This window comes from Ursus americanus, chromosome 31 (assembly GCF_024610735.1).
Source record: "Ursus americanus isolate L20-20 chromosome 31, mUrsAme1.1.p, whole genome shotgun sequence".
Lineage (NCBI taxonomy): Eukaryota > Metazoa > Chordata > Mammalia > Carnivora > Ursidae > Ursus > Ursus americanus.
Window position 1 is genome coordinate 36236347 of NC_142157.1, and position 22426 is coordinate 36258772.

The window sequence follows — 22426 nt, forward strand, 5'->3', positions numbered from 1 at the left end:
AATATGATAAGGGCAGCAGTAGCAGGAGGGAGCGCAGCGAGGGAGGAAGAGAGAGATTCTGGAGTTGCTGTGAGGGATGGATGTGGGAGGGTGTGGGCAGGGCAGGGGAGCAGGCACTCCAGGATGAAGGCACACCATGAAGAAAGGGGCTAAAGAGAACAAAGACCAAGACGCTGATGAGGGGCACTCCGCGCCTCGAGGAACCAGAGCATGTGGGAGATGTGGCACAGTCTGCAGGTTGGGTCAGGTGGTGGAGGGTCTTGAGTCTCCAGCCAGGCTGGGCTTGTATTCAGTAGACGGCGCGGTAAGTGCTATGGCCTGTGTTTGAGCAGGGGTGAATGCCTCCCTGCTTCGAGAGCCAACTCCAGCCACAGGGTCAAGTACATTGTTGTAGAATACCCAAGTGGGAATGCTCCCGGGAGTGATAGGAGGGGTTACAGGAATGACCAAGAAGTCAGATGACCCAGTCTTCCTGCCAGAGCCTTGAGAGGGTTGAGAAGCAGAGGTTGTGTGAAGACCGAGGAAGAGGGAGGTCTCCAGGACTCCCTCCAGCTTCAATAATTAAGGAAATGGTGGAAGTAGTTAGAAGTCAGAAGGAGTGGGCTTACTTTGGGCTTGTGGAGTTCGGGGTATGGGGGGCATCCCAGCAAGGCTATTCACTTGGGCAGTGGGCGTGAGACCGCCTCTCAGAGCGGTCAGGACAGAGGCCCAGATTTGGTAATCAGTGCACAGAGGTGACCCCAATGCCCTGGGAGCTGACCCTCCAAGGGGAAGGCATACAGGGAGTGCAAGAGAAAAGGGCCGAGGGCCGTGGCCATTGTGACCAAGGTGTGGGGAAATAAGAGAGCCCCCAGTCTGGGGATGGCTGGGTCCCTTTGACCGTGTGCCCTCGGGCAACAGCCTGGTAGGGCTGATGTAGGAAGTGGGGATTAGGTGATTCAGTCTCTTCTCCTTTTCTCAGGCTGGGAAAGGAGCCCAGTCTGGAGTGCTGATTAGCCCAAGGGCACAGGTTGGCAGGTTCTAGATCCAGAATTAGGAACTTCCCATCTAGTACCCTATCCACGGCCACACTGCCATTTTACACCCCTCACCCCCAAGTATTCATAAAAAGCATTCAGCCCTCGAACACCCAGAACACTTTAGTTTTAACCTGCACATTGGGCCTGGGCTCTAGCAGGTATTTTCGCCTTAAGACGGGAGGAGGCGGAGGCTGGGCTGGGCCGGTGCGCGCGCCCCGCGCCCCCGAGCGCGCCCCTGGGAGCGCGCGCCCTGCGCCGGCCCGCCCGTCCCGACCCCACCTCTGGTGCGCGTCCTCGCGCTCATCCCCGTGCCCCCGCCTCACCCCGGTGCGCGCCCCCGGCCGAACACCGCCTCCCCCAGCCCCCCGCGAACGCGTCCCCGCCAGCCCCCGTCCCCATCCCCCCCGCGCGCGTCCTCGTCCGCAGTCCCCGGTTCCCTGTCCCCACCCCCACTCCCGGGCCCCGAGCGCGCCCCCGTTCCCGGGCGCCCCTCTCCTCCACCCGTTCCCCAACCCCACCCCCGCGCGCGCCCCCGCCGTCAGCGCGCACCGGCAGAGCGGCGGGCCGGTGGCCGGTCCGGGGGCGCGCTCGGGGGGCCGGGCGGGGGCGCGGGCGCGAGGCCGCGTGGCGGGGCCGCGCTGAGGAGGCGCCGGGGGAGGAGCGCTCGCTGCGCCGCGCCCGGCCTGCCGCGCTCGGTGCGGGTCCGCTGGGCGCGAGGAGCGGCCAGACCGCGGCCTGCGAACAAAGGGAGGCGGCTGGGGCGGGGGCGCCGCGAGCATGGCGGACCGCGGCCTGGAGGGCATGGCTCTGCCCCTGGAGGTGCGGGCCCGGCTGGCCGAGCTGGAGCTGGAGCTGTCGGAAGGTAACAGGCCCCGCGCCCGGCCGGGCCGCGCTGGCGCGGGGAGGGCCGGGGACGGGGCCGGGGGCCGGGCGGGGGTCCCGGGCGGGGAGGGGGGAGTCCCGGGCGGGGGTGCGCGCGACCCTGTTCCCGCCCCTGCTGCCGCGGGCTCGGCCCGGGTCCCCCGCGCTGCGGGCTGCCGGCGGGTCCCCGCGCTGCGGCGGGGCCTGGGGCGGGGACGGGCGCCTGGGCCGGGGGCGCCTGGGCCGCGCTGCGCCGGCCTGGCGGGGAGCCGTGTCCTTGGTGCGCGTCCGTGCGCTCGCCCCGCGGCCGGCGCTGGGGACACGTCCGCGTCGCACGGCCTGAGGTGCCGGCTGGCCTTATTCTAATGCGAAACTTGGCGTTGTACTTGGGGGTTTGAGCTCGGCGGCCCGGGCATCCTGGCTTCCAAACAGGCTGCCCTAGCTGGGGGAAGATCGCGCTACTATTGTTCTGTGTGTTGTGATGGGAAGGTTGGGTGAAATCGTAAAACCTCCCCCTGAGGCCAGGTTTGGTGTCTCGCTCTCATCTCTCATATTTAGAATTTGTGGCAGATTTGCTGCAGGGATTTCATGGAGTGTTCTGTGCGGTTTCTTATTTGCTCCTAATGGTGGGGTCATGTGCTCAACTGTCATAAGTTTTAGATCGGGTTTTGCTGTCTCTTAAAAAAGGAAGCATCTCAAAATGTGAGATGTTTAATATATATTTGGTATTCACCCAGCTCACCCTGCAAAGGCCACTACCATCTTGTGCGGTGGGGATAGGCTGGCTGGTTTTGAATTTACATTTGGAGCAGTTCAGCCTGGTGAACTTTTGTGTGTGTGTGTGTGTGTGTGTGTGTGCGCGTGTGTAACGGTTTTGTGAGGGCGGGGAGCCAGAAAGTACATTCATTCGTGCCAATTTTCATCAGCAGGGAGGAGCTGATGTTGACTTTATGTTTTCCTTTTTAACACATTCAGGGCAAGGAAGGGATCAACGTGGGGGCTATGGCGTGGTGTTAACGGCCTTTTCAGCCCTACGTTGATGGGCATTTTTCTATTTTTCTGCTTCAAATTTGGGGTTCTGCAGGGTATTGTAATGTTCTGTAATGTGAAGCAGTCCCGTGGGAGGAGAGGAGGCTGTTTCCTGGACTCTGTGTGCTTAGCAGACACTATTCCGGCTGGTGGAAGGCGATGAGGGCTTTGCTAGCACCTCAGAGGACCCGAAGGCAGGGGATACGGTGCGGTACCCAGCTGGGGACAGTATTTAGATTTAAACTGCTGGATAAAGTGTGCAGTGTGGGCAGCTGGCTCGAGGGGATGGACTCTCCATTGGAAAATATTTGCCTAAGTTCTGTGATTTTTGTCGGTGTGCAGATGGGGTTCCTCCTCACTTTGTGGCCGTCTTGGTCCTAGCTGCATGTTGTATTCTTGTGTTCCTTATGGCACCCCAACATTCACGCTTTACCCCCAAACACTTTTGCTATGTCCGCATTACATGGACAGTAAGTGTCCATACCCCATCTGTGTTACCAAAGTGAAAAGCCATCTGAACTCAGCAGGACTGCAGCCCCTTCCCCGGTCAGCCTGGACATCAGCTCACAGTTGCTCCAGGAGTCTGGGACGGTGCTGAGGGTGTGTGTCCTGGCCCCATGCTGCAGGAACTGGGGGCACACTTACCTGTTCGGTGACACTGGCCTGTCACCAACCATCCGTCTTGGAGGGTGAGTAATATGTTCCACTACCCAGAGCTTGGCAAAACCACATTAGACCAAGGGTATGCTCAGCGTGGTTCCCCGTGAACACCTTCCGTCTGTACAGATGTTTAAAAAGGGCTTAATGAGTTTCTTATTGAGTGGGCAGAGAAAAGGGTATGTGTTTGCATGCGGGAAGTACATTATTGTTTTTCTCTCTGTGCAAACCCGATAGACCTGGGCCGAATGCTAAAGAATGAAACAATCAGAAGGTTGGCTCATTGGCCCGTCCAGTGCCCCCCCTCCCGCCCCGCTGCCCCCACAGGTTAGCTGTGTCATCTTTGACCTGCTTTGTCCATGCTGAGTTGATGGAGCGTTCTTTAAGGTTATTTGGAATGTCAGGTCTTGTAAGCACATAGCACAGTTTTACTGGCTTAAATTAGATGAATCAACTTGTTTTTCCGTGTTGCTTCGGAGAGGAAGCCCGAGATTGGAAGGATCAGAAATCTCTCTTTACACTGTGGAACTTAAAAATCCCCCAGCATATTCCCTTGCAAAGTGAAAAGTTAAAACAGCTTTTGTCACATTTTATCCTCAGTCATGATTCATGCGGAGAGAATTCTTTAAATCAGCCTTCATCGTTTTATGACAATATCAGAAACTATTGTGGAAACAGGTGGGATTTCCAGTGCTTCGTTCCTTCGGAGGAGGGTGGAAAGCAGTTGCATTTGAAGCACATGATACCGGTTGAGAGAGCAGACCAGACTATTCCTCGGAGTTCCTGTGTGGCCTGTCGGCCGTTGGCTGATGGTTGTCTGTGCTGCACGTCACACACACTGGTGCAGTTGGGTTCGTACTTTCTGTTGCAGATCCTGGTGTTGTATTGTGCTGGTGGTCATCGTTTGGGAAAGGGTTGCCGGTTGACTTCTTGGCTGCGGAACTCCGATTTTTACTTCCTGCTCTGCTGGTTGCCTCCTTTTTCTTTGCTCTGTCTGTGACTACCCTGTGCTTCCCTCACTGGGGAAAGCCTCTCGCTGCAAAACAGCATTGTCAGCAAAGTGCGGGAGCTTTCTGTGGGGAGATGTGGCAGGCAGCCCCTCCCATGGGCACTGACAGCCTCAGTCCACACGTGTGGATCCAGTCGGTGGTGTGGGGCCGGGATTGTCGGTCTGGGGCGCACAGACTTGGGGCTGGACGCAGGGTGCCAGGTGGAGCGGCCGTGGCTCATTTCCCACACTCTTCTCCCTGAAGCATTTCTTCTTTTCCTGACATTTTTGCCTTTTGGAATTGTGCATTTTCCTTTTTGGCTTTAGGAAGACCCCCAAATAATTTCATTAATGGGTAAATAAACATTTTTTTTTGACTTAAGGAAAAACTATAAATGGAAACATCAAGCAGAGTAGACAAGAAACAGAAAACTTAAAAAAGACTCATGTCTAAAATTTCAGTTGTTGATTGAAATTTAGGAGCAAGTTTCTGTTAACTGGCGGGTGGTTTTGCGGGCTGTGCGGACCCACTGCCCTTCTCTGGTCCAGGAGGGGCTGAAGTCTTATTTTGGTAGAACTTAGGGAAGCCGCCGCCTGGTGATACAGCCTATGAAAATTGTTTGGTGTTTGTAGAAGTCCTTTTATGAAATAGATGCCATGTTTTACGTTTTGTGGTTTTTGTTAGTACGTCTGCTTGCTTCCTAACTTTTGCTCATGGGGGTTTTTCAGTTCGTGCTCTTCTTTGCTAATTAACATACCAAATTACTTCAGCTAATGTTATGAGCTGTGGTGGAGTCTGGCCGAGCACTGTCTCCGTGAGTGAGCACCTGCTACAGGAAGCTAACCTGATGCTAGGTTTTTGTGTTGGTCAAGGGGCCAGTGCCGAGGAGCAGTTCACACGCACATTCTGACACCAGAGAGTAAATCGGAAAGAGGTGGCCAGTTGGAATGTTTGTAGATTTTCAGGGCTGTTGGGAATGAGATAACAGATACACGGAGCTCTAGAACTCGGGTCCTGCCCCTGTGTTCTCGGAGGGCCTGTTGCTGCAGACCTCGGTGTCCTGAGGACCGCTTCCAAAGTCAGTAAGCCCCAGCCATGACTAACGCAGCCCACTCTGTGTGGACGTCATCCTCACTGAAAGGACATGGTTGACTCTGGAAAACAAGTGTGTGAAAAAAATGTTTTCTTGCAGTTGCTCATTAATAATTTGTTATGATTGGAGAGGAGGAAGGGAAGGGGTCAGAGGTTCAGGGAGAGAGCTGGGACCCCTCCACCTGGAATCAGACCTCAGGATTGGGGACAGAATTTGTGTGTTACATCCATCCCGGAGTTGTCAAATAGCAGGAAGTATTGTGAATGAAATGGAATACTTGGCACAGTGGACGTAAAATATTGTTACCTGCATTAAGAAAAATATTTACAAAATGGCAGCATCGATATGTGTGGGATTTGAAACGTGTGGACATGAATTATAAGAGTTCTTTAGAGTTAGGAAAATAGTTAAATTTAAATGTTCTTTTCTCGATGAATAAATATAGATGTCAAATTTAGCCAGGAAGCCAGGAGAGTAAACACACACATTAAAGGCACAGATCTGTAAAATGGTTCCAAGGGCTCGTAAGATATTTGCAACGCTCTAGTTATGCTTAGATCTGAGCTTTACGGGGTCAAAGCGGTAACAATGACTCTATTTTGTTTTATGCTGGGCCCACTGGTTTTATACTCTTGTTATGGTTTGGACTACAAGCTGTTCGGTGTTGTGAGTCACTTTCTGCCTTCCTCATCCCAGCCTTTTTCAAATGGGTTGTCTCTTTTTTTAGAGCTGGTTTATTTTTTTTAAGCAGTGATTTATGGGATGAGTTGTAGCATTCTTCTGACTTGTAAAGAGAGTGTATTGGATAATCTCCGTTTTGATGTCATATATGTAGACTGACTCACCAGTTCAGATCCAGTCATATTATTAAAGATCGTTTCCAGTTCTCGTCATAACTGCTCAAGCACCCTGAAAAAAAATCAAGTTCTGGGCTGCAGTTACTTGACTTAGTTTTGCGTATCGCTGTTTATCCTGGGAATTGGGGACATTTTATCTGTTGTAACAGGCAAGGCACCTTGGGTGATGTGATAGGTTTCTGGGCACTTTTTATCGGGCTGGCACTCTTCTCACGTTCCAGTTTCTCCTTCTCTAGACTTCTACTCTCAAGGTTGTCCAGTTTAGTTCTTTTTTTGTGATCTGTGTGTGTGCGCGCACCCCATTCGGAGGTGACCTATTGTTACCCATGCTCTGTTCTTTCTGCTAAGAGGGTCAAAAACTTGTCACGTCTCAAAAGAAGTATTGCATCCGTTTGTTCGTGATGATAATAAATAGCGCTCGCCAAGAGGAGACGCTAATTGGGAATCCCAGCTGGTGTGGGGTAAGAATATCGGCGCTAACGTGCCGAAGGACAGTGTTCGTCCTCCCCAACCACGCATATACCGTGCTGCTTTCTTGGGGACCCAGGGGGGTTACTAATTTTAATAAGCCCCTGAGACAAATAAAGTGGGAAAATGCTAAGATATGGAGTTGTAAAAATTAAAATTACAGCAAGCAGTCCCTTTCGGGGGGGGACGGTTACTGTTTGGTTTTGTGGCTGAATATCTTGGATAGTAAAATGGGCTGTGTATGCTGTGTGCATTCCAGATCGAGACGGTTCCTTACTAAAGGGCTTTGTACAGTGGGTATTAAAAATCAGGGAAAAAGAAAGACTAAACTATCCAAGGTAATGAGATGAAGGGATTCTGTGATTGATACTAGGTTAGGAATGTATCTTTTTCCTCTGGGCTGGTGATTTTAAATCATGTGTTTGCTGAGTGGGTTGGAAATCTGTTTGTGTCCTAATGAGATTGAAGCCCGTGGGCTAGATCCGAACTAGTCTGTCAGCACCAGAAAGAGGATTCATTACATTTTTATTCACAACTATGAACAACTAATTTTTTTTTCTTTACTGAATTATCTGGTTAGTCAGGTCATTTAATAATTTAACAATAATACATTTAATAATTTAAACATAATTTAGAAGTCACATGCACACATACCAGCTCTTCTGCCTGGGCGACCTCAGATACACCTGGCTCAGGGCTGCGCCTCTGGTTGAGGAGGAAGGCGTTCGCAGGTGTGGCTTCTCTTCTGAGCGCTTCGTCCTCTGCAGAGAGAAACTTGATTCCCCAATCACAGGAATGATTCTCCTCGTGTTCCGGCCGAGTGTCTTACAAACGTAGCTTGCCCTCTGTGAGGAGTTCATAAGGCAAATAGAAGCTGGGGGAGGGGCAGGCCCACATGCCCCCGAGTTTCCTTAGCCAGCGCACGCCTGTCGCCTCGTTTTGACACAGAGCCACACTCCTTGACGTCGTCACTCAGGAAAAACATGAGCGTCTATTTTGAATCCTTGTGTTCCCTGTTCCCCTTTCTCGCCAAGCTGAAATTCCCTTCCCCATAAAGATGAAGTTGGCATGGATGCACCCCGACAGTCCAAGGGAGTATCAAGAGTTACTTCTTGGGAAAAATCGATTTTGTAGGCCATTTTACCCGAAATGAAAATGGAAATGTAAACTGTGTTATTAATTAACCTCACTGGGAGGTTCTGAGTCTTCTTTATGAATAAACTAATACAAATAGGGATTATTTCTTATACTGCAGATAGAGCACGGCCAGTTAGTGTTACAGTTCCCCAAATGCCGACAAAATGTAGCTTACAAATCCTCACGGAAGGATGTCAGGTATATTTAAGAGCAGTTGCAAAGCCTGTATTGTCAGGGGAAGGGAAGAGATGAAATATTGTAGTTGGCCTGATGCTTCAGAAAGGACAGTTTCCCCGAGCAGCTGTCAGTTTGAGGGGGCTGGGTTTTAGTACAGTGGGAACTGAAAGCACAAAATTCCATTTTTAACTTGTGGATGACCTTCTTCTTGCTTCCTGAATCTCTTTGGATGTTTTTCTAAATCCTATTTGCAGGGATTTGTGGGAGGAGCTTGAGGTTTCTCTGGACTAAACATGAGTCTGTCCATTGAGAAGAGCTCTTCCTGGTCTCTGTGCATCTGGGGGGTAGGTGGGGGCCTTGCTGGCTCCACCACTCACAGCACCATCTTGGGTGAGCTAGCTGGGCTCCCCAGCCTCCGTTTCCTCAGCTGTCAGATGGAGCTACTAACCTTACCTCCAGGGTAGTATTGAGGATCAACGAGGTGATGTCCTGACGTCTGCTTGGTAAACACTCAGCTCCGCTCTTTCTCTGCCAGGTGTGTCCACTGGGACAGAGCTCCTGGTGCTTCCTATCCCTGGCCTTCCCTGTGACTGAGTTTATTCAGGTAGGAGAGGCACGTCCTGTTTAGTGTCTGGCCCAGGTGTACCTGGGAAGCACGTCCTGTTTAGGCTCTGGCCCAGGTGTACCTGGGAAGCACGTCCTGTTTAGGCTCTGGCCCAGGTGTACCTGGGAAGCCCATCGTATATAACAAGGTCCTGCCGCATCTTCTGGACCTTGTTGGGCTTCCAGTTGGAGTCATTCCCGGAACTTCCTGGAGGAGCGGTCAGGACCTGCTCACTGAGGCTCAGAATTCACTGGCTGTGACTCTGGGGGTATGCGTGTTCCTCAGCCTTCAGTGTGTGGGGAGATGCTGGGCCGAGCACCGCCTGTCATCACGCCCCACGTCTGGTGACACGGGAACGTGGATGTCGTCTGACGGGATCCACAGGTGGGGTCCTGGGAGCCCGGGGCAGGTCTGAGAGGCCAGGCCACCCTCAACATTCGGAGCTTGGTGTTGGGTACGGGCAGGGGCTTGTTCACCACCCCGGGCTTTGTCCTTTACGGTGACGTCCGTGACACTCTGGGGCGTTACCCTTTACGCTCACCCTGCCAGTCACCCGAGGTGAGCACCTCTTCAGTTTGTGAATGTGAGTGGGCTCTTTTCCTTGTGGGCTTTCGTAAGCTGCTTTATTTTTTATTTGATTACTTTTTAAAGATTTATGTATTTTAGAGGGAGTGAGTGAGAACACATGTGAGCAGGGGCGGGAGGGGCAGAGGGAGAGAGAACCTCGAGCCGACTCCGTGCGGAGCTCTGGCCGCCCGCAGCCCGACCTCACAACCCTGAGATCGTAACCTGAGCCAAAACCTAGTGTTGGCTGCTGGGCAGTCTGCACCAACCAGGCACCCCGTGAGCTTCTTTTAAAACGGAAACCAGCGATAGGGGTTTGAGGCACCGTCCCTCAACCTGCACCCTGTGGACTTAATGGTTTTGCAGAAATTATGGCTTCAATTACGTATCATAACTATTTAAAAGTAACGTGAAATAATGAGGCAGAGATGGACTTCATGCTAGATTCTTAAGTGAGCGTTAACAGGCTTCAGAGCCACTTTTGTTCTTACTTATTTTGGCAAATATAATGGATGCTTAAAAGCTGTTGAGATTTACTGATATAAAGCCGTCTTTAAGGAGCTATTTAAGCAAGAGCATGATTGGATTAAATTTAAGTCATTAAAATATACACATTTAAAACTCAGGAAATGGCCCATCCGCTTGCCAGGATTGAAACTTTGTTGCTAATGCACATTGTAACGTACCTCCCGGCCACAAGCTGCTGTCCTCGGGCTGTCTCATGTCAGGAAATTCTGTGAAAATAAGACTTGCTGGGTGGGTGGATTGGTGTTTCATTTTGCTTTTAGCACAAGCGAATCCAGTCTGGCTGTGATGGCTACACTCTCCCCGTGGACCGCCACGGGCCACCTGACTACTAGCGATTGGGGTTCTTTTGCTGTTGATAGCAGCGTCCAGACTTTGAGCTATTTCTCAGTTATTGGTACACAAATTAATATGAAAAGGAAGTAGAATTTGCTTTTCTTTCCTCCCCTGTAAATGGGATGAATCATTATGTAGATCCCCTACTAAGGGATTTATAATGACTGTTGGTAATTTAAAATGTCTTCCCTTTTATTAGGAAGATTTGGCCCTTAATTTTGTTTCCTTGATGATTTGTTTAGTGTTTGGCACAAATAGGATTCTGGATGAAATCTGCCCTTGATGGAAAGTGTGTAAGTCAGAGGGGCTCTCTGGAAGTGTTGTAGTCCATTCTGTCTCCTGTGAATGGCGAAGAGCAAGGCGTTGGGGAGGGAATGTACACAGAGGACGGCCAGGGTGGGCGTCTTCCTTGGCCGGTGGGCAGCTGACCCCGCTGCTGGTTGGGCATGCTCACCAGAGCTGATTTGCTCACGAGGCTGGCTGCATCAGTGGGCTCGGTTCTGGTGACCGTGATGTGTTCTTGAGGGGTCGTGTGGGATGGGGAGCAGTGTTTGAGACACCAGCATTCCTGGAAACTAAGATACAGAGGAAACCTTATAATTGCATGCTCCCTTGTCGCTTTCATGTAGATCTTTTTTAGTCTTTTTAAAATATTTTCTAAGGAAATGACATCCTCTTTGAATAGATGAGGAGACTGGATTTCAAATGGTTTGAAACTCATTACTACCATTAGAACCTCGGTTTCCTGACGGTGTTCCATATCCTAGACCGTGTGGCTGCTTTCTTTTGAACCACGCCTGCGGATCCAGCCTTTCATCTGGGCTCCTTTTGAGACCAGCACTGGGAGCTCTGTGGCAGCCGTGGGCGCTCTCGGGAGGGCGAGCAGCACGTCCCGGGAAGGCGCTCCCTTGCCTTCACTTGGTTGTAATGGGGGTGAAGCTTATGCCTGCATTCTCTCAGCCGGCTGCCTCGGGAACTTTACATTTAAAATCTGATCTGTCATCTGGGGGTGGGTACATGGGTGTCCATTCTACAACTCTTCACGTTTTCTGTATGTTCGAAACTCCTTTCTCATGGAAGGTAAACAGAAAATGCGGCCCCTTTGGGCTAACTTTTCTGTACAGCATCCTTTAGAGTCAGGAGGTCGGGTGGTATGGTTTTATCAGAAATCTTCATCATTTTGGTTAAGAGACAATGCTGTTAATTCTTGGTTGTGTTTCTGGGAAAAACATTCTAAATGAGATTCCCGGAATAGCTTCTTCAGTGTCTCTACAAGGGAAGAGTGACCTCTCAGAGCTTCCCTATTACTTATCAGGATGATGGTGGCTGTGTTTAAGCAGCTACCCGTCACATAGGAGGCAATCAATTTTTAGTTTTATGTAGAGTGCTTTTATTCCAAGTGAAGTGCCCGTTCTGATCTCCAGTTCTTGCAGGGATGAGGGCCACATCGAATGAACCATGCTCCTCTCTGTCCCCAGAGAGCTGGAGTCTTGTCAGTAGGCACGGACGCTGCAAACTTTGGACTTCAAATCGGATGTTGCAAATGGACCTCTTTTTTTCTTAACGCGGACAGTCTCCCCATCCGTGGTGGAGGTGCTTACGTGTATTTCTAGCCACCACTCCCCGACTGCTCACTGTGTGCTAAGCATTGCATTAGTGTCTCCATAAATTACTTTTCCAGGACTTATAACCTAAGTTAAGTTACATGTGTCTCCTAACAAGGAAACCTGCTCGGAGAGCTTGCCTAGGGCCACACGGCTGGGTGTGAGGTCCGAGCAGCCTGCTTTGCCCGGGAAGCTCTTGCTGACGCCGCTCTGACACCTGCTTCCCCTCACTGCTGCCCCAGCTTGAGGCCTGCCCTCATGAAGTACGTTAATCCAGTCCAAAAGTAGAATTTTTAGAAAGGTGCCAAGTTTCATGGTGAATGTGATTTTTTTTTTTTAAACCTATTTACTTCCATATACCCTAAATATTTTTTCCTCCTGATGTAACAGTTATGAGCTATTACTGGTACAGAGTTCTTCGAAGGGTATTTTAGGAATCTAGTTTCTAACATCCTTTATTTTCATAACTATAATCTGCTTAATAAAGTCGTCAGGATGTGGCTTTCTTTTGTTATCCTATTTTTAGTTTTCAGTCCTTGAGAGGAAGCTATTTGGTGGTTACTCATAACTGTGAAGAGAATCTAGTGATTGGAGAAGATTGTTGGGGCAAATCTTTTTTTTTTTTTTTTTAATTGAGGTATGGTTGACCTACAATGTTAAGTTAGTTTCAGGTGTACAACGTAGTGATTTGACAATTGTATACATTATGAAATGCTCCCCACGATAAGTATAGTTACCGTCTGTCACCACACATCTGTCACCACAGTTATTACAATATTATCGACTGTATTCTCTGCTGTTCTTCTCATTCTGGGACTTGTTCTATAACGAGAAGCCTGTACATCTTAACTCCCTTCACCTATTTTGCCCAACAACAACCAGTTCTCTCTTTCTGTTTTGTTCATTTTTTTTTTTAGATTCCACATACAAGTGAAATCAGGGCAAATCTTATAGCTACCTTTGCTATATGTAAATAAAGTCTTAATCCAGGTAAGTGTGGGCAGGGATAACTGTTTAGAACAGGTAGGACCTTCGTGGGACACCTGGCTATCCTGGGATGCGGTCTCCAATTCTGTAGAACCCTCCCCCACTCCCTGGTTATTCCTGTTTGCATCAGAATTATGAATCCTGTGTCTGGGATGGTCCTGCTACGGTGGGCGTGTGTAGGCGTGTAGGTCTTTCCCTAGGACATTGTTTCTGGACAGCACAACTTCCCATTTCCTCAGTCGGGAAGCATACAGCCCTTTGTTAATGAAGATAAATGTTCCCGTATCAGGGGCCCTTGAAGACTTCTCTTGTTAAATCAGTCCCGGCACGCAGACGGTTTTTTGTACTGTGTATTTACCGTGGATATGTCTCGTGAGTGCTCTGCCATCGGACATCCCGTGACGAGTTTAAACAGAAAACACGGAGTATTCATTCTGTCTTCGGATCTAGGTGCATAATTATGATTGCGTTGGTCCCGTAAGCGAGGAAAGCCACTCCATCTCGCTAGGGCTGTGCTTATCAGAATTAAGGGAAACGAGATCATTTTCCAGTTTAAGTATCTTAAATCTAAGGTTGCCCCTGAGCGGTAGAGCAACCCAATCTTAAAGAAAGATATGATTTGACTCTGAGTAGATCATGTTAATTTGGTTATTCTGGCTGACTCATTATACTGCATTGTGAATTGATTCTTCTCTTCGATTTATCTTCATGATGCATTGGTTCCAGGAGATCACCTGTAGGCTCAGATGAAAGTGTGAATGTTGTTACTTGTCTCTTAGACTAACTGGGCCTCCGTGAGATGACCAGAGGCCTATGTTTAATTTCCATTTACGACTTTGTTCTAAATCCTAAGTTCTTCTGAGGTTCTCTCTTCTTCCCTTGCTCATGCCTTCCTCTTCCTCCAACCTTCCTTCTTTTTTTCTTTTTTTTTTATGGTGTGTGTGTGGAGGGGGGAGAATCCTGACTGCCTGAATCCTTGATAACCTTTGGAAAGGGCTTCTTTGGAGCAAGATGCCTGTGAACAGGCTTCCAGTTGGTTTTGTTGGTTGTCTGGAAAATTGTAATCCTTTTTCCATGGGCTTTTGGCTGATCTCTCTCTGCCCCACCAGTGACTCCCCACGTCAGCCCACATGTCCTTCTGCTCTGGGAGCCTGTTGCAGCACTGGCTATATGCAGATAATTAAATAGTTCTATAAACAAGGAATCACGTGTTGCTGTCGCTGGGGCACAAGGGTACAAGGATACCTGGCTCCAGGAATCCCGGACGCTCCAGGCTTGGCTGCTCGCTGTTGACAAAATCCAAAGGCAGACAAATGAGTGGTGGTGAGATGAGAAATGAATTTGTTTCCTTGAGGCCACCAGCAGGAAGCCTGGGGACTAGTGTCTCAAAGACTGTCTTCAAAGTGCCAAAAATACTTCCACATTTGTATAAAGAAAATGTGGAGCAAAGGTGGCTGGGTACATGTTGATGGGCATCGAAGATTAAATAGACCACGGTCTTAGGGTCCATCATGGGCGGGGTCTTGCTGGCTCAGGACAGTTCTTACTGCTTGGGGGGTAGTTTTGGTTTCCATCAGGGGGTGGTTTGTCCTCAGGGGCTTCTGCCTGAGCCCAGAAACAAGCTGCAAAGAACCCAACTGGCAAGTCAGAGGTCAGAGTGGAGGCAGCCACAGTCCTCTCTCCTTCCCCATAAATACCCTTCCCTGGCATTGGAGCGTGGGTTGTGTTTTGTTCCTGTGAGTGACCCTGAGGATCCTGGCCTTTGTTGGGAGCACTTTGGGCTGAAGTGGGTATGAGATGTAGATTTGATCACTATAGCTCATGCGGCAGACGCGAAAGGTGCTTTAATCTGACGTTGGCTTGAGTGTTGGACGACCTTTTTGAGTAAAGCAGCAGGCTTTTGTCATACCTTGTAGAATTTCTGTGGTTCCTAAGGGAGGTGTGTGCTTGTAAAAGGGGGCAAATATGTTCCTAATAAAAGAGCTTTCTGAAGAACATAGAAGGAGTTTGCTGTGTTAAGTGTTTACTCTTTAATGCCGAGTGCAGTGGACTTCTGAAGGGCCGGGGAAGCCCCGCCCCGTGCTGGTGTGTACTTGGGGGAAGCGTGCGTGCACCTGCAAACAGACATCCAGTTAGAACAATCACACTTGATTCCAGAGTTCGGGTGGTTTTGTGCCGTCTGATGCTTTTGAATTGTCCCCCTTTCCTCGAGCGTTCATTTAGTCCATTGCGTCAGCGGACACGTTGGACGCTAAGGCGGGGGTGACAGCCGTTTCTGTGATGCAGAAGATCGACCGTAAGCCCATCGTCAGAGCAGACGTGCAGTGGGGCAGGAGGGGCTGGGGCGCCGCGGCGCTGGGTGTCCTGGGTGTGGCCCCTGCACGGGCTCCAGCTCGGTGCCCTGGAGGCTCCCGTGTGCTCATCAGGCCGCCTCTTCCTGCACCCCTGGCCCTTTGGGCTGAGGCCTGGGGCTTCTTGGGCCTCGGGTCCTGGGCACCGAGCCTAATGAGACAGTGGCATCTGGGCCTTTCTGTTTTCGGGGGCCCGTGTGAGTGACTGGGGGCACGCCTCTGTTTTTCTCTCCAGGCAAGTCTGGCCAGTGGACTGACGGTCGAGGGTTGATGTGTACTTTCAGCGCTCTGACTTTTGAGCAGAAAGTCACACCGAAATAGGCGGCTGCATCCCCGGAGCTGACCTTATCTGACCTTCCTGCTTTCTGTGCAAGTTTACGGAAGTGGAGGTGTAGGCCCTTGGGACGGTCCTCCTGCCAGTCCCAGCCCAGATTGCTTCCTTCCGAGCGCTGGGCTGGTGCAGGGGTGAATCATTAACAGCAGAGCCAGCGGCACCGGTGGTTTTCAGCAGGAGTCGTGCTTGGATTGTGTGTCCTGTGTTGTGTGTGTGGAATGTGTGCCAAGGGGAGTCCGCAGTGTCTGGGTTCCTGCAGGCGCTGGGCTCCCCCCACCGGGGAGGCCACGGGGTGGGGGTGACACCTGCGGCTGGGGGGATCCCGTGGCCTCGCTGCTCCGGCCTTGCACTCTGGCCTCCAGCCATCCCCACTGGGTGCCGGGGTCCTCGGGAGTCCTTCAGCTTCTCTCCGTCCTCCAGCACCGACCTCCCAGTTCATCCCTGCTAACTAGGGAGCTGCGGGCGGGTTCAGCGCAGGGAGGCCGTGCGTCTAGCCTCAGGGACCATCCGTGCAGCCACCCTTCCCCCCCCCACCCCTCTTCCTCGGCCGTGGCCTGGAGTGGCAGCGGGGGCTCTGTTCCTCTGCGAGGGCTGAGCCTGCAATCATCTGGGCTGTGAATGAAGCCGTTCTGTTTTTTGAGATCGGGGGAAATCTCTTGGTTGCCTCCCTCCCTGTTAGGTATGCATGTTTACGTCTTAGGTTTCACTCTTTCCATGCGATGCTGTCGATGTCCGTGTTCAGTGCAGATGGACAGTCCGCAGCCTTCTCGCAGCTCAGAGCTGTGTGTCAGCCGAGGTGGCCGCGGCGACCCTTGTGAGTGACGACCCAGCCGTGGGCGCTGATTTGCAGGGTCAGTGCTGGCCCTGACAGGCGAGGCACTAGGCTTGGTAATATTTGACATGAAAGTATTTCTAAGTCTGTAAAATGGAAAAGGGCAGTAAGTGGCCTCAGCCTGTCTCATTTCCAGGTCTGAGAGGGTGGTTGAGGTGTCCCATTAGCCCAGATGCACCCTCCCATCCCTCCACCCATCCTGCCCGTCCTCTGCAAGCCCTCCCTGGCCTCTCTACCTGGACGGCCACGTTCTGCGTCTGCCTCGGTCTCGCTCACCTGCTTGAGGACTTTGCTGCACCTGCTGGGGTTTCTAAGTGCCAGTGTATTTACTGGCTGAGACGAGTAGGAGTGGATCCCGGGGCAGATACTAGTTACCTGCTTCATAGCACTGAACGTTCAACCCTGTTAAGCAGACACCGTTCCTGGTAAGAAATTCCCTTACGGCAGAGCGCTATGTACGTTATAACCCACGTTTGTGAACAGCCTGCAGGCTGCTCCTGGTGGGCCTGTTGGACAGAATATTAGTGGTGAAGGCATTTTCCCTTTCCTCTTGGCACATTTCCGTATGTGTTTTTAACCAGAGTACTTGTATCGCCGTAGAATGAAAATTGTGATTTATGGCATCAAATCCTTTGAAACGTACCGAAGGTGTTGCTGGTATAAAGAACACCAGTAGTTGGTCATTACAAACAAATCAGAATCTTAATTTAAATGGAAACAGACTTCCCTGTAGCCTTCCCGCCTGTGGGAGGAGGGTGCCTCCCCGGCCAGTGGACGGACGCTCCTGGAGGGTTTCTGCCCTCCGTTGGCCTCTGCAAGCGGGGTGGCTCTGACTGAGCACCTTCACAAAGGCCCGAGCACCGTCCAGACCAAGCCGGCAGTCTGGATGGCCGGCGGTCCATGGGCCGTTCCCGCAGCCGCCTGTTGAAAGCTGCTGTCCTTGCTCCTGAAACTTTGAACAGGTGTGGGCAGGTACTTAGGCACCGTGGTGACCTCCCGAGCTCTGCTTTATTACCTGTTGGTTCTCGTCTGCCGTGCAGAAGCCTGGCCTTTCGAACCCCAGGGGTGGGGCTAGGGGTGCGTCCCCAGGTGACTCCAGTGCAGGTGGCCAGCCTTTGGGAGCCGGTGGCGATCATCATCTGTGTCTCATGTGAGTGTGTCCGTGCAGAGAAGTCCCGCTACGCCCTGACAGCCTATGGGCTTGGGTACCGTCAGCACTTGGGGACAGTAATGGCGTCCCGTGCTGCCTTTTCAATATTCCCAGCGGGTACCAAGGGAAAGACTGTTGGTAGAAGGGCAGTTTGAAGAAAACTGAAATTCAGATGTGTGTGAGGTGAGATTTTCTTATTTCAAATAAACGCCCCCCCCCCCCGGCCCCCCAGCAGAGGAGAAAGGACACCAGGAGCAGTTCCTACCCCGTCCTAGCTGTGCGCCGTGTGCTCAGCACCGAAACCTTCCCCGGGCGTCCTGAGAGCCGCAGCTCCCGACTGGGGTCGAGCACTGGGGCAGCACTAACGGGCAGACGTGGGTCTTCGCAGAGCATCTGTGGGTCCCCGGCAAGGTGGGGGGCGTCCTGGCATTAGGTGCTGTAGGAGACTTTCATTTTAATTTCCTACATTTCACCTTGTTCCCGTGATCGATTGTGTTTGTGGGATGCGGTGCTCGGGGAGGGCTCCTCGTTGGAAGAACCCAGGCCTGCGGTTTCCACGAGGCGGCGTTTCCTACGAGCCGGTGGGCAGGCGGGAGGCCCAGTCAGCTTACGCCTTGTCCCAGGTGGCCAAAAAAGTAGGTTCTGCAAGACTTCTGTTCAAGAAAACACCAGATCTTCTGAGCAGCCCTGTATGTTCTTCTGAAAAGCTAACTTATATCCTACTGTACTTAAGAGTTTATTTAGCGTTTAAGTGAATTTTTTCCCATTTCCCAACTAGATGATCTCATTACTGGACTTGTATGATTAAAAAATCTTTAAATTGTGTATTTATGCCTTTTTTCTTTTGGTGAAAAAGGTATCCTTTACTTGTAAGTGAAGTTAATGGAATGTTACAAGTATATAAACCTTAAAACACAGTAGAAATACATATGTATGCTTGGTCCTGCAGAGAAAAAAGGAATAGTAAAGATTGAGAGGACCCACTGGTACGAAGTATTAGGTTTCCTCAATTCTACAGAGATAACCCTAAATCTTCAAATTGCTGTGTTTTCGTTCTGAAGGTCTGTTTCTAACAAGGTCTGTCTTCACCAGCCCAGGGCAGGGAGTCGGTGCTAGACTGATGATCTTGGGACTTGCCAGTCCTAATTGAACGGACATTTTCTTATTAGTTGATAATAATTAAAACATTTCACAGTTAGGGGCGCCTGGGTGGCACAGCGGTTAAGCATCTGCCTTCGGCTCAGGGCGTGATCCCAGAGTTCTGGGATCGAGCCCCACATCAGGCTCCTCCGCTGGGAGCCTGCTTCTTCCTCTCCCACTTCCCCTGCTTGTGTTCCCTCTCTCGCTGGCTGTCTCTCTGTCAAATAAATAAATAAAATCTTTAAAAAAAAATTTCACAGTTGAAAACATTGTTAATATACTTTGTTTTATTACTGTATATCCCTTCAGGAGCCTGAGAGTTATCTTGACTTCTTTGCTACTATGAATTGTGTCTTGAATTAGGAGCTGTAATTCCTTCTGCCCTGATGTTTATTAAAAAGTTCCCTATGTATTTTCAGATGTATATTTGGTGTAGTTTATTTCATTTTTTTATATATTTGAGAGAGCATGAGAGCGAGAGCACAAGCAGGAGGAAGGGCAGAGGCAGAGGGAGAAGCAGACTCCCCGTTGAGCAGGGAACCTGATGTGGGGCTCGATCCCAGGACCCTGAGGTCATGACCTGAGCCACCCAGGTGCCCCTATTTGGTGTAGCTTAAAATGCTTGATACATTAAAATTTTAAAACATCACAAATATTTTAGATTGTAAATATTTAATTTTAAAAGTAATATAAAGGATGGGACATAGATTAATAACTCATTTGTAATCTTAACATTCTAACCTTTTATTTTTAAATCTATTTTATTTCTCCATGGTGTTTTACAATCGATTAATCCAGAGGTATAACAATGATAAAACAGTGTTGACACTGACCAGTTTGTAGCCGTTTTATGTGTATCATTTTATTGGATGATCCATTAACCACAAGAAAGAAGTAGGACTAGAAATTAAAAACAAACAAAAAACAGGGTTAAAGGTTAAATGTGTCGTCCGGGTCTCGTGGATGTAAAGGTGGCCCAGGACCCACATCTAGGGCTGCCAACTGCATAGTTTCTCATCAGGAGCTCACAGAATTTCGTTGCTCTCCCCAGACCATTCTTTTCTCCCACCCGGAGAAAAGTAAAATTGCTGGGTCATGATACTGTATCTCGTAAAGGCTTGTCTACCACAAGCCATCAGACTTACAGGAGTTGATGTATTATGATAGTCTGAACTATGTGGAAAACACAAACGCTAGATCCTTTCTGTTTTGGATACAAATCCTTACCCGACCTAAGTCTATCCTGCAGGCTGCCTTTTCCGTTCCCTGGTGGTTTCCTTTGCCATGCAGAAGCTCTTCAGTTTGACGTAGTCCCAGTTTTGCTTTTGTTGCCTTTGGTGTTGGGGTCTTATCCAAGGAGTCCTTGCCAAAGCCAGCGTCAGGGATCTTTTCCCCTGGTTTCTTCTAGCAGTTTCATTGTTTCAGGTCTTATGATTTTGTGAGCGGCGCAAGGTAAGGGCCCAGACTCCTTCTGCATGTGGTGATCTGGCTTTCCCGATGCTACGTATCGAAGAGACTCTTCTTTCCCCCCCGTGCTTGTACAACTCAATAGCAAAAAGCAAATAAGCCAGTTAGAAAATGCGCAGGGGCGCCTGGGTGGCTCAGTCGTTAAGCGTCTGCCTTCGGCTCAGGGCGTGATCCCGGCGTTATGGGATCAAGCCCCACATCAGGCTCCTCCGCTAGGAGCCTGCTTCTTCCTCTCCCACTCCCCCTGCTTGTGTTCCCTCTCTCGCTGGCTGTCTCTATCTCTGTCGAATAAATAAATAAATCTTTAAAAAAAAAAATGGGCAAAGGACCTGAATAGACATTTTTTCAAAGAAGAGTTACAGAAAGCCGACAGGTACATGAAAAGATGCTCACCGTCCCTCGTCATCAGGGAAACGCAGATCAACACCACAGTGAGATCTCACCTCACACCCGTCAGAGCGGCTCTTCTCAACAGGTGTTGGCAAGGATGTGGAGGAAAAGGAACCTTGTGCACTGTTGGTGGGAACGCAGACCGTTTGTACCCGGCACGGGGAGGGTCACCAGGCCTCCTGTTAGCGCACCCCTCTCCATCTGCCCAGGCCTGCGTTTGTGCATGTGTTTGTCTTACAGACATGACAGCCCTTCTGATGCACGGATCCTGAGGCGCTTGCACAGCTCTGCTGGTACCCGGGCCGGATGCTTCTCCATCTGTAGATCAGCGGGCACTCTGACCTTCCTGCTGCCCAGCGTCTAGGGTTATGGGGGTGTCTGCTGTGTTCCGTGACGCGAACTCTAGGGAGGGAGATCCTCAGATCCTTTTGTACACTCTTCTGACTCACCCCAAACACTGTTTACTTAGGGAGCTGTTTTCTGTTCCTTTGTTCTCTGTTGCTTGGACTGGAGGGTGAGGGACCCCAGACCCTGCATGATGGCCTTGACCGTGTGCCTGTTGGTCTTTGTGCTTCCAGACCAGTCCTAGTCTGTTCAGCCTCCCTTCTAGGCTGTTCTGTTCATTCCTCAGTGTAGGTAGGGCCTCTCTTTGACCACCTGCGCTATGCCACCGTTTATGTAAGCAGTGATTCAAGAGCTGGGTGTAGAATTACAGCAGAAACTCTGCCCCTGGTTCGTGCAGTGGGGAGGCTCCCCCAAAGTCCCCCCACCCAGACCACGCTGCGTCTTGGAGGGGGCTAGGCATGTCATGTCCGCCCTCATGGGGCCAGGATACTGGGCAGGCTTTCCTGGACAGCGGGAACCTGTCCGTCTGACGTTCGGTGAATCGAAGAGGTCTGAACTAGGAACCCTAAAGATGGCCGGTAGGTACCTTACCTCAATGTGTGAGCACAGCTTTCTTGCCGAAACCACGCCCGTGACCTGCCGTATCACTGAGAGTTCACAGTCTTAGGTTTAAATAATTTCCCCTGATGTTTTACCGTGGTTTTCCCATGCCTAATTTGAGGGCACTTTTTTTTTAAAAAATTAAAAACATAAAAAAACTTTCCTCTATCTAGTCTTTGCCAAGCATTCTGCTTTCCCGTGGAATTGGTTTCTCTTTATGGAGTCGTATTTCGTCAGTTAAGTAGTTGGAAACAGGTACACGGTTGTACAAACAAACCTGTCTCACGATCAGTGTGCAGCTCAGCTGGGGGGCCCAGGAGGCAGGAGGTGAGCCTGCTGCAGGGGAGGAGTGGGACCTGACTCTGGAGGGGGGTGGGGGGAGGCAGCTGCCCGGCGGGGGCTCTTCGGCCCTTGGTCCTGAGCTCCTGGTCTGCAGCAGCTCTCTGTGGCAAGGTCACCAAGTTATCAGGACAGTTTTTTGCTTTTTTAAGAATGCACATTCAGTTCCATTTAAAGGTGTGAAGCGTTCCACACAGTACTTACAGGAGGAATGGGGGCACCTATCTCCCCAGTCCCGCGTACCCTATCACGTGCTGCTTATCAGCCCCGTGGGGTGATAAAATACATATTAACATAACAAGTCAGAACACAGAAGTCCTCACCTCGCAGGTCACTGGGGCACCACGAAGGGTTTGGGAGGTGTTCGTGGACTGACCCAGGCTGTGGGGCTGGGTCGGGCAGCGGACAAGCTCAGGGGCCATCTCCCAGTGCAGCGTCCGCACGGATGCTGACGGAGGCCTGAGCTGGCCGGGGAAGCAGATGAACTGAAGAGCCTTCACGATGAATTCGGGGGAAAGAGAAGATGGAGGCAGAGTGGTGTTGGTTTCCAACATGTTGCTGGTGTTTGTGG

At 50.6% G+C, this 22426-nt stretch overlaps 1 protein-coding gene across 5 annotated transcripts in view; it reads left to right on the forward strand.

The window, feature by feature from the left end:
• Window positions 1-1591: 1591 nt before the first annotated feature.
• Window positions 1592-22426, forward strand: part of DIP2C (DIP2 acetate--CoA ligase C (putative)) — a 390975-nt gene continuing 370140 nt past the window's right edge. For 2 of the 5 annotated variants that reach the window (XM_045812960.2, XM_087857775.1), the window contains exon 1: window positions 1592-1881. In XM_045812960.2, coding sequence (XP_045668916.1) covers window positions 1797-1881 — 85 coding nt within the window. In that variant the 5' untranslated portion in view covers window positions 1592-1796. The remainder of the gene's footprint in view (window positions 1882-22426) is intronic. The other 3 variants (XM_045812961.2, XM_045812962.2, XM_045812963.2) reach the window with 3 other exon arrangements.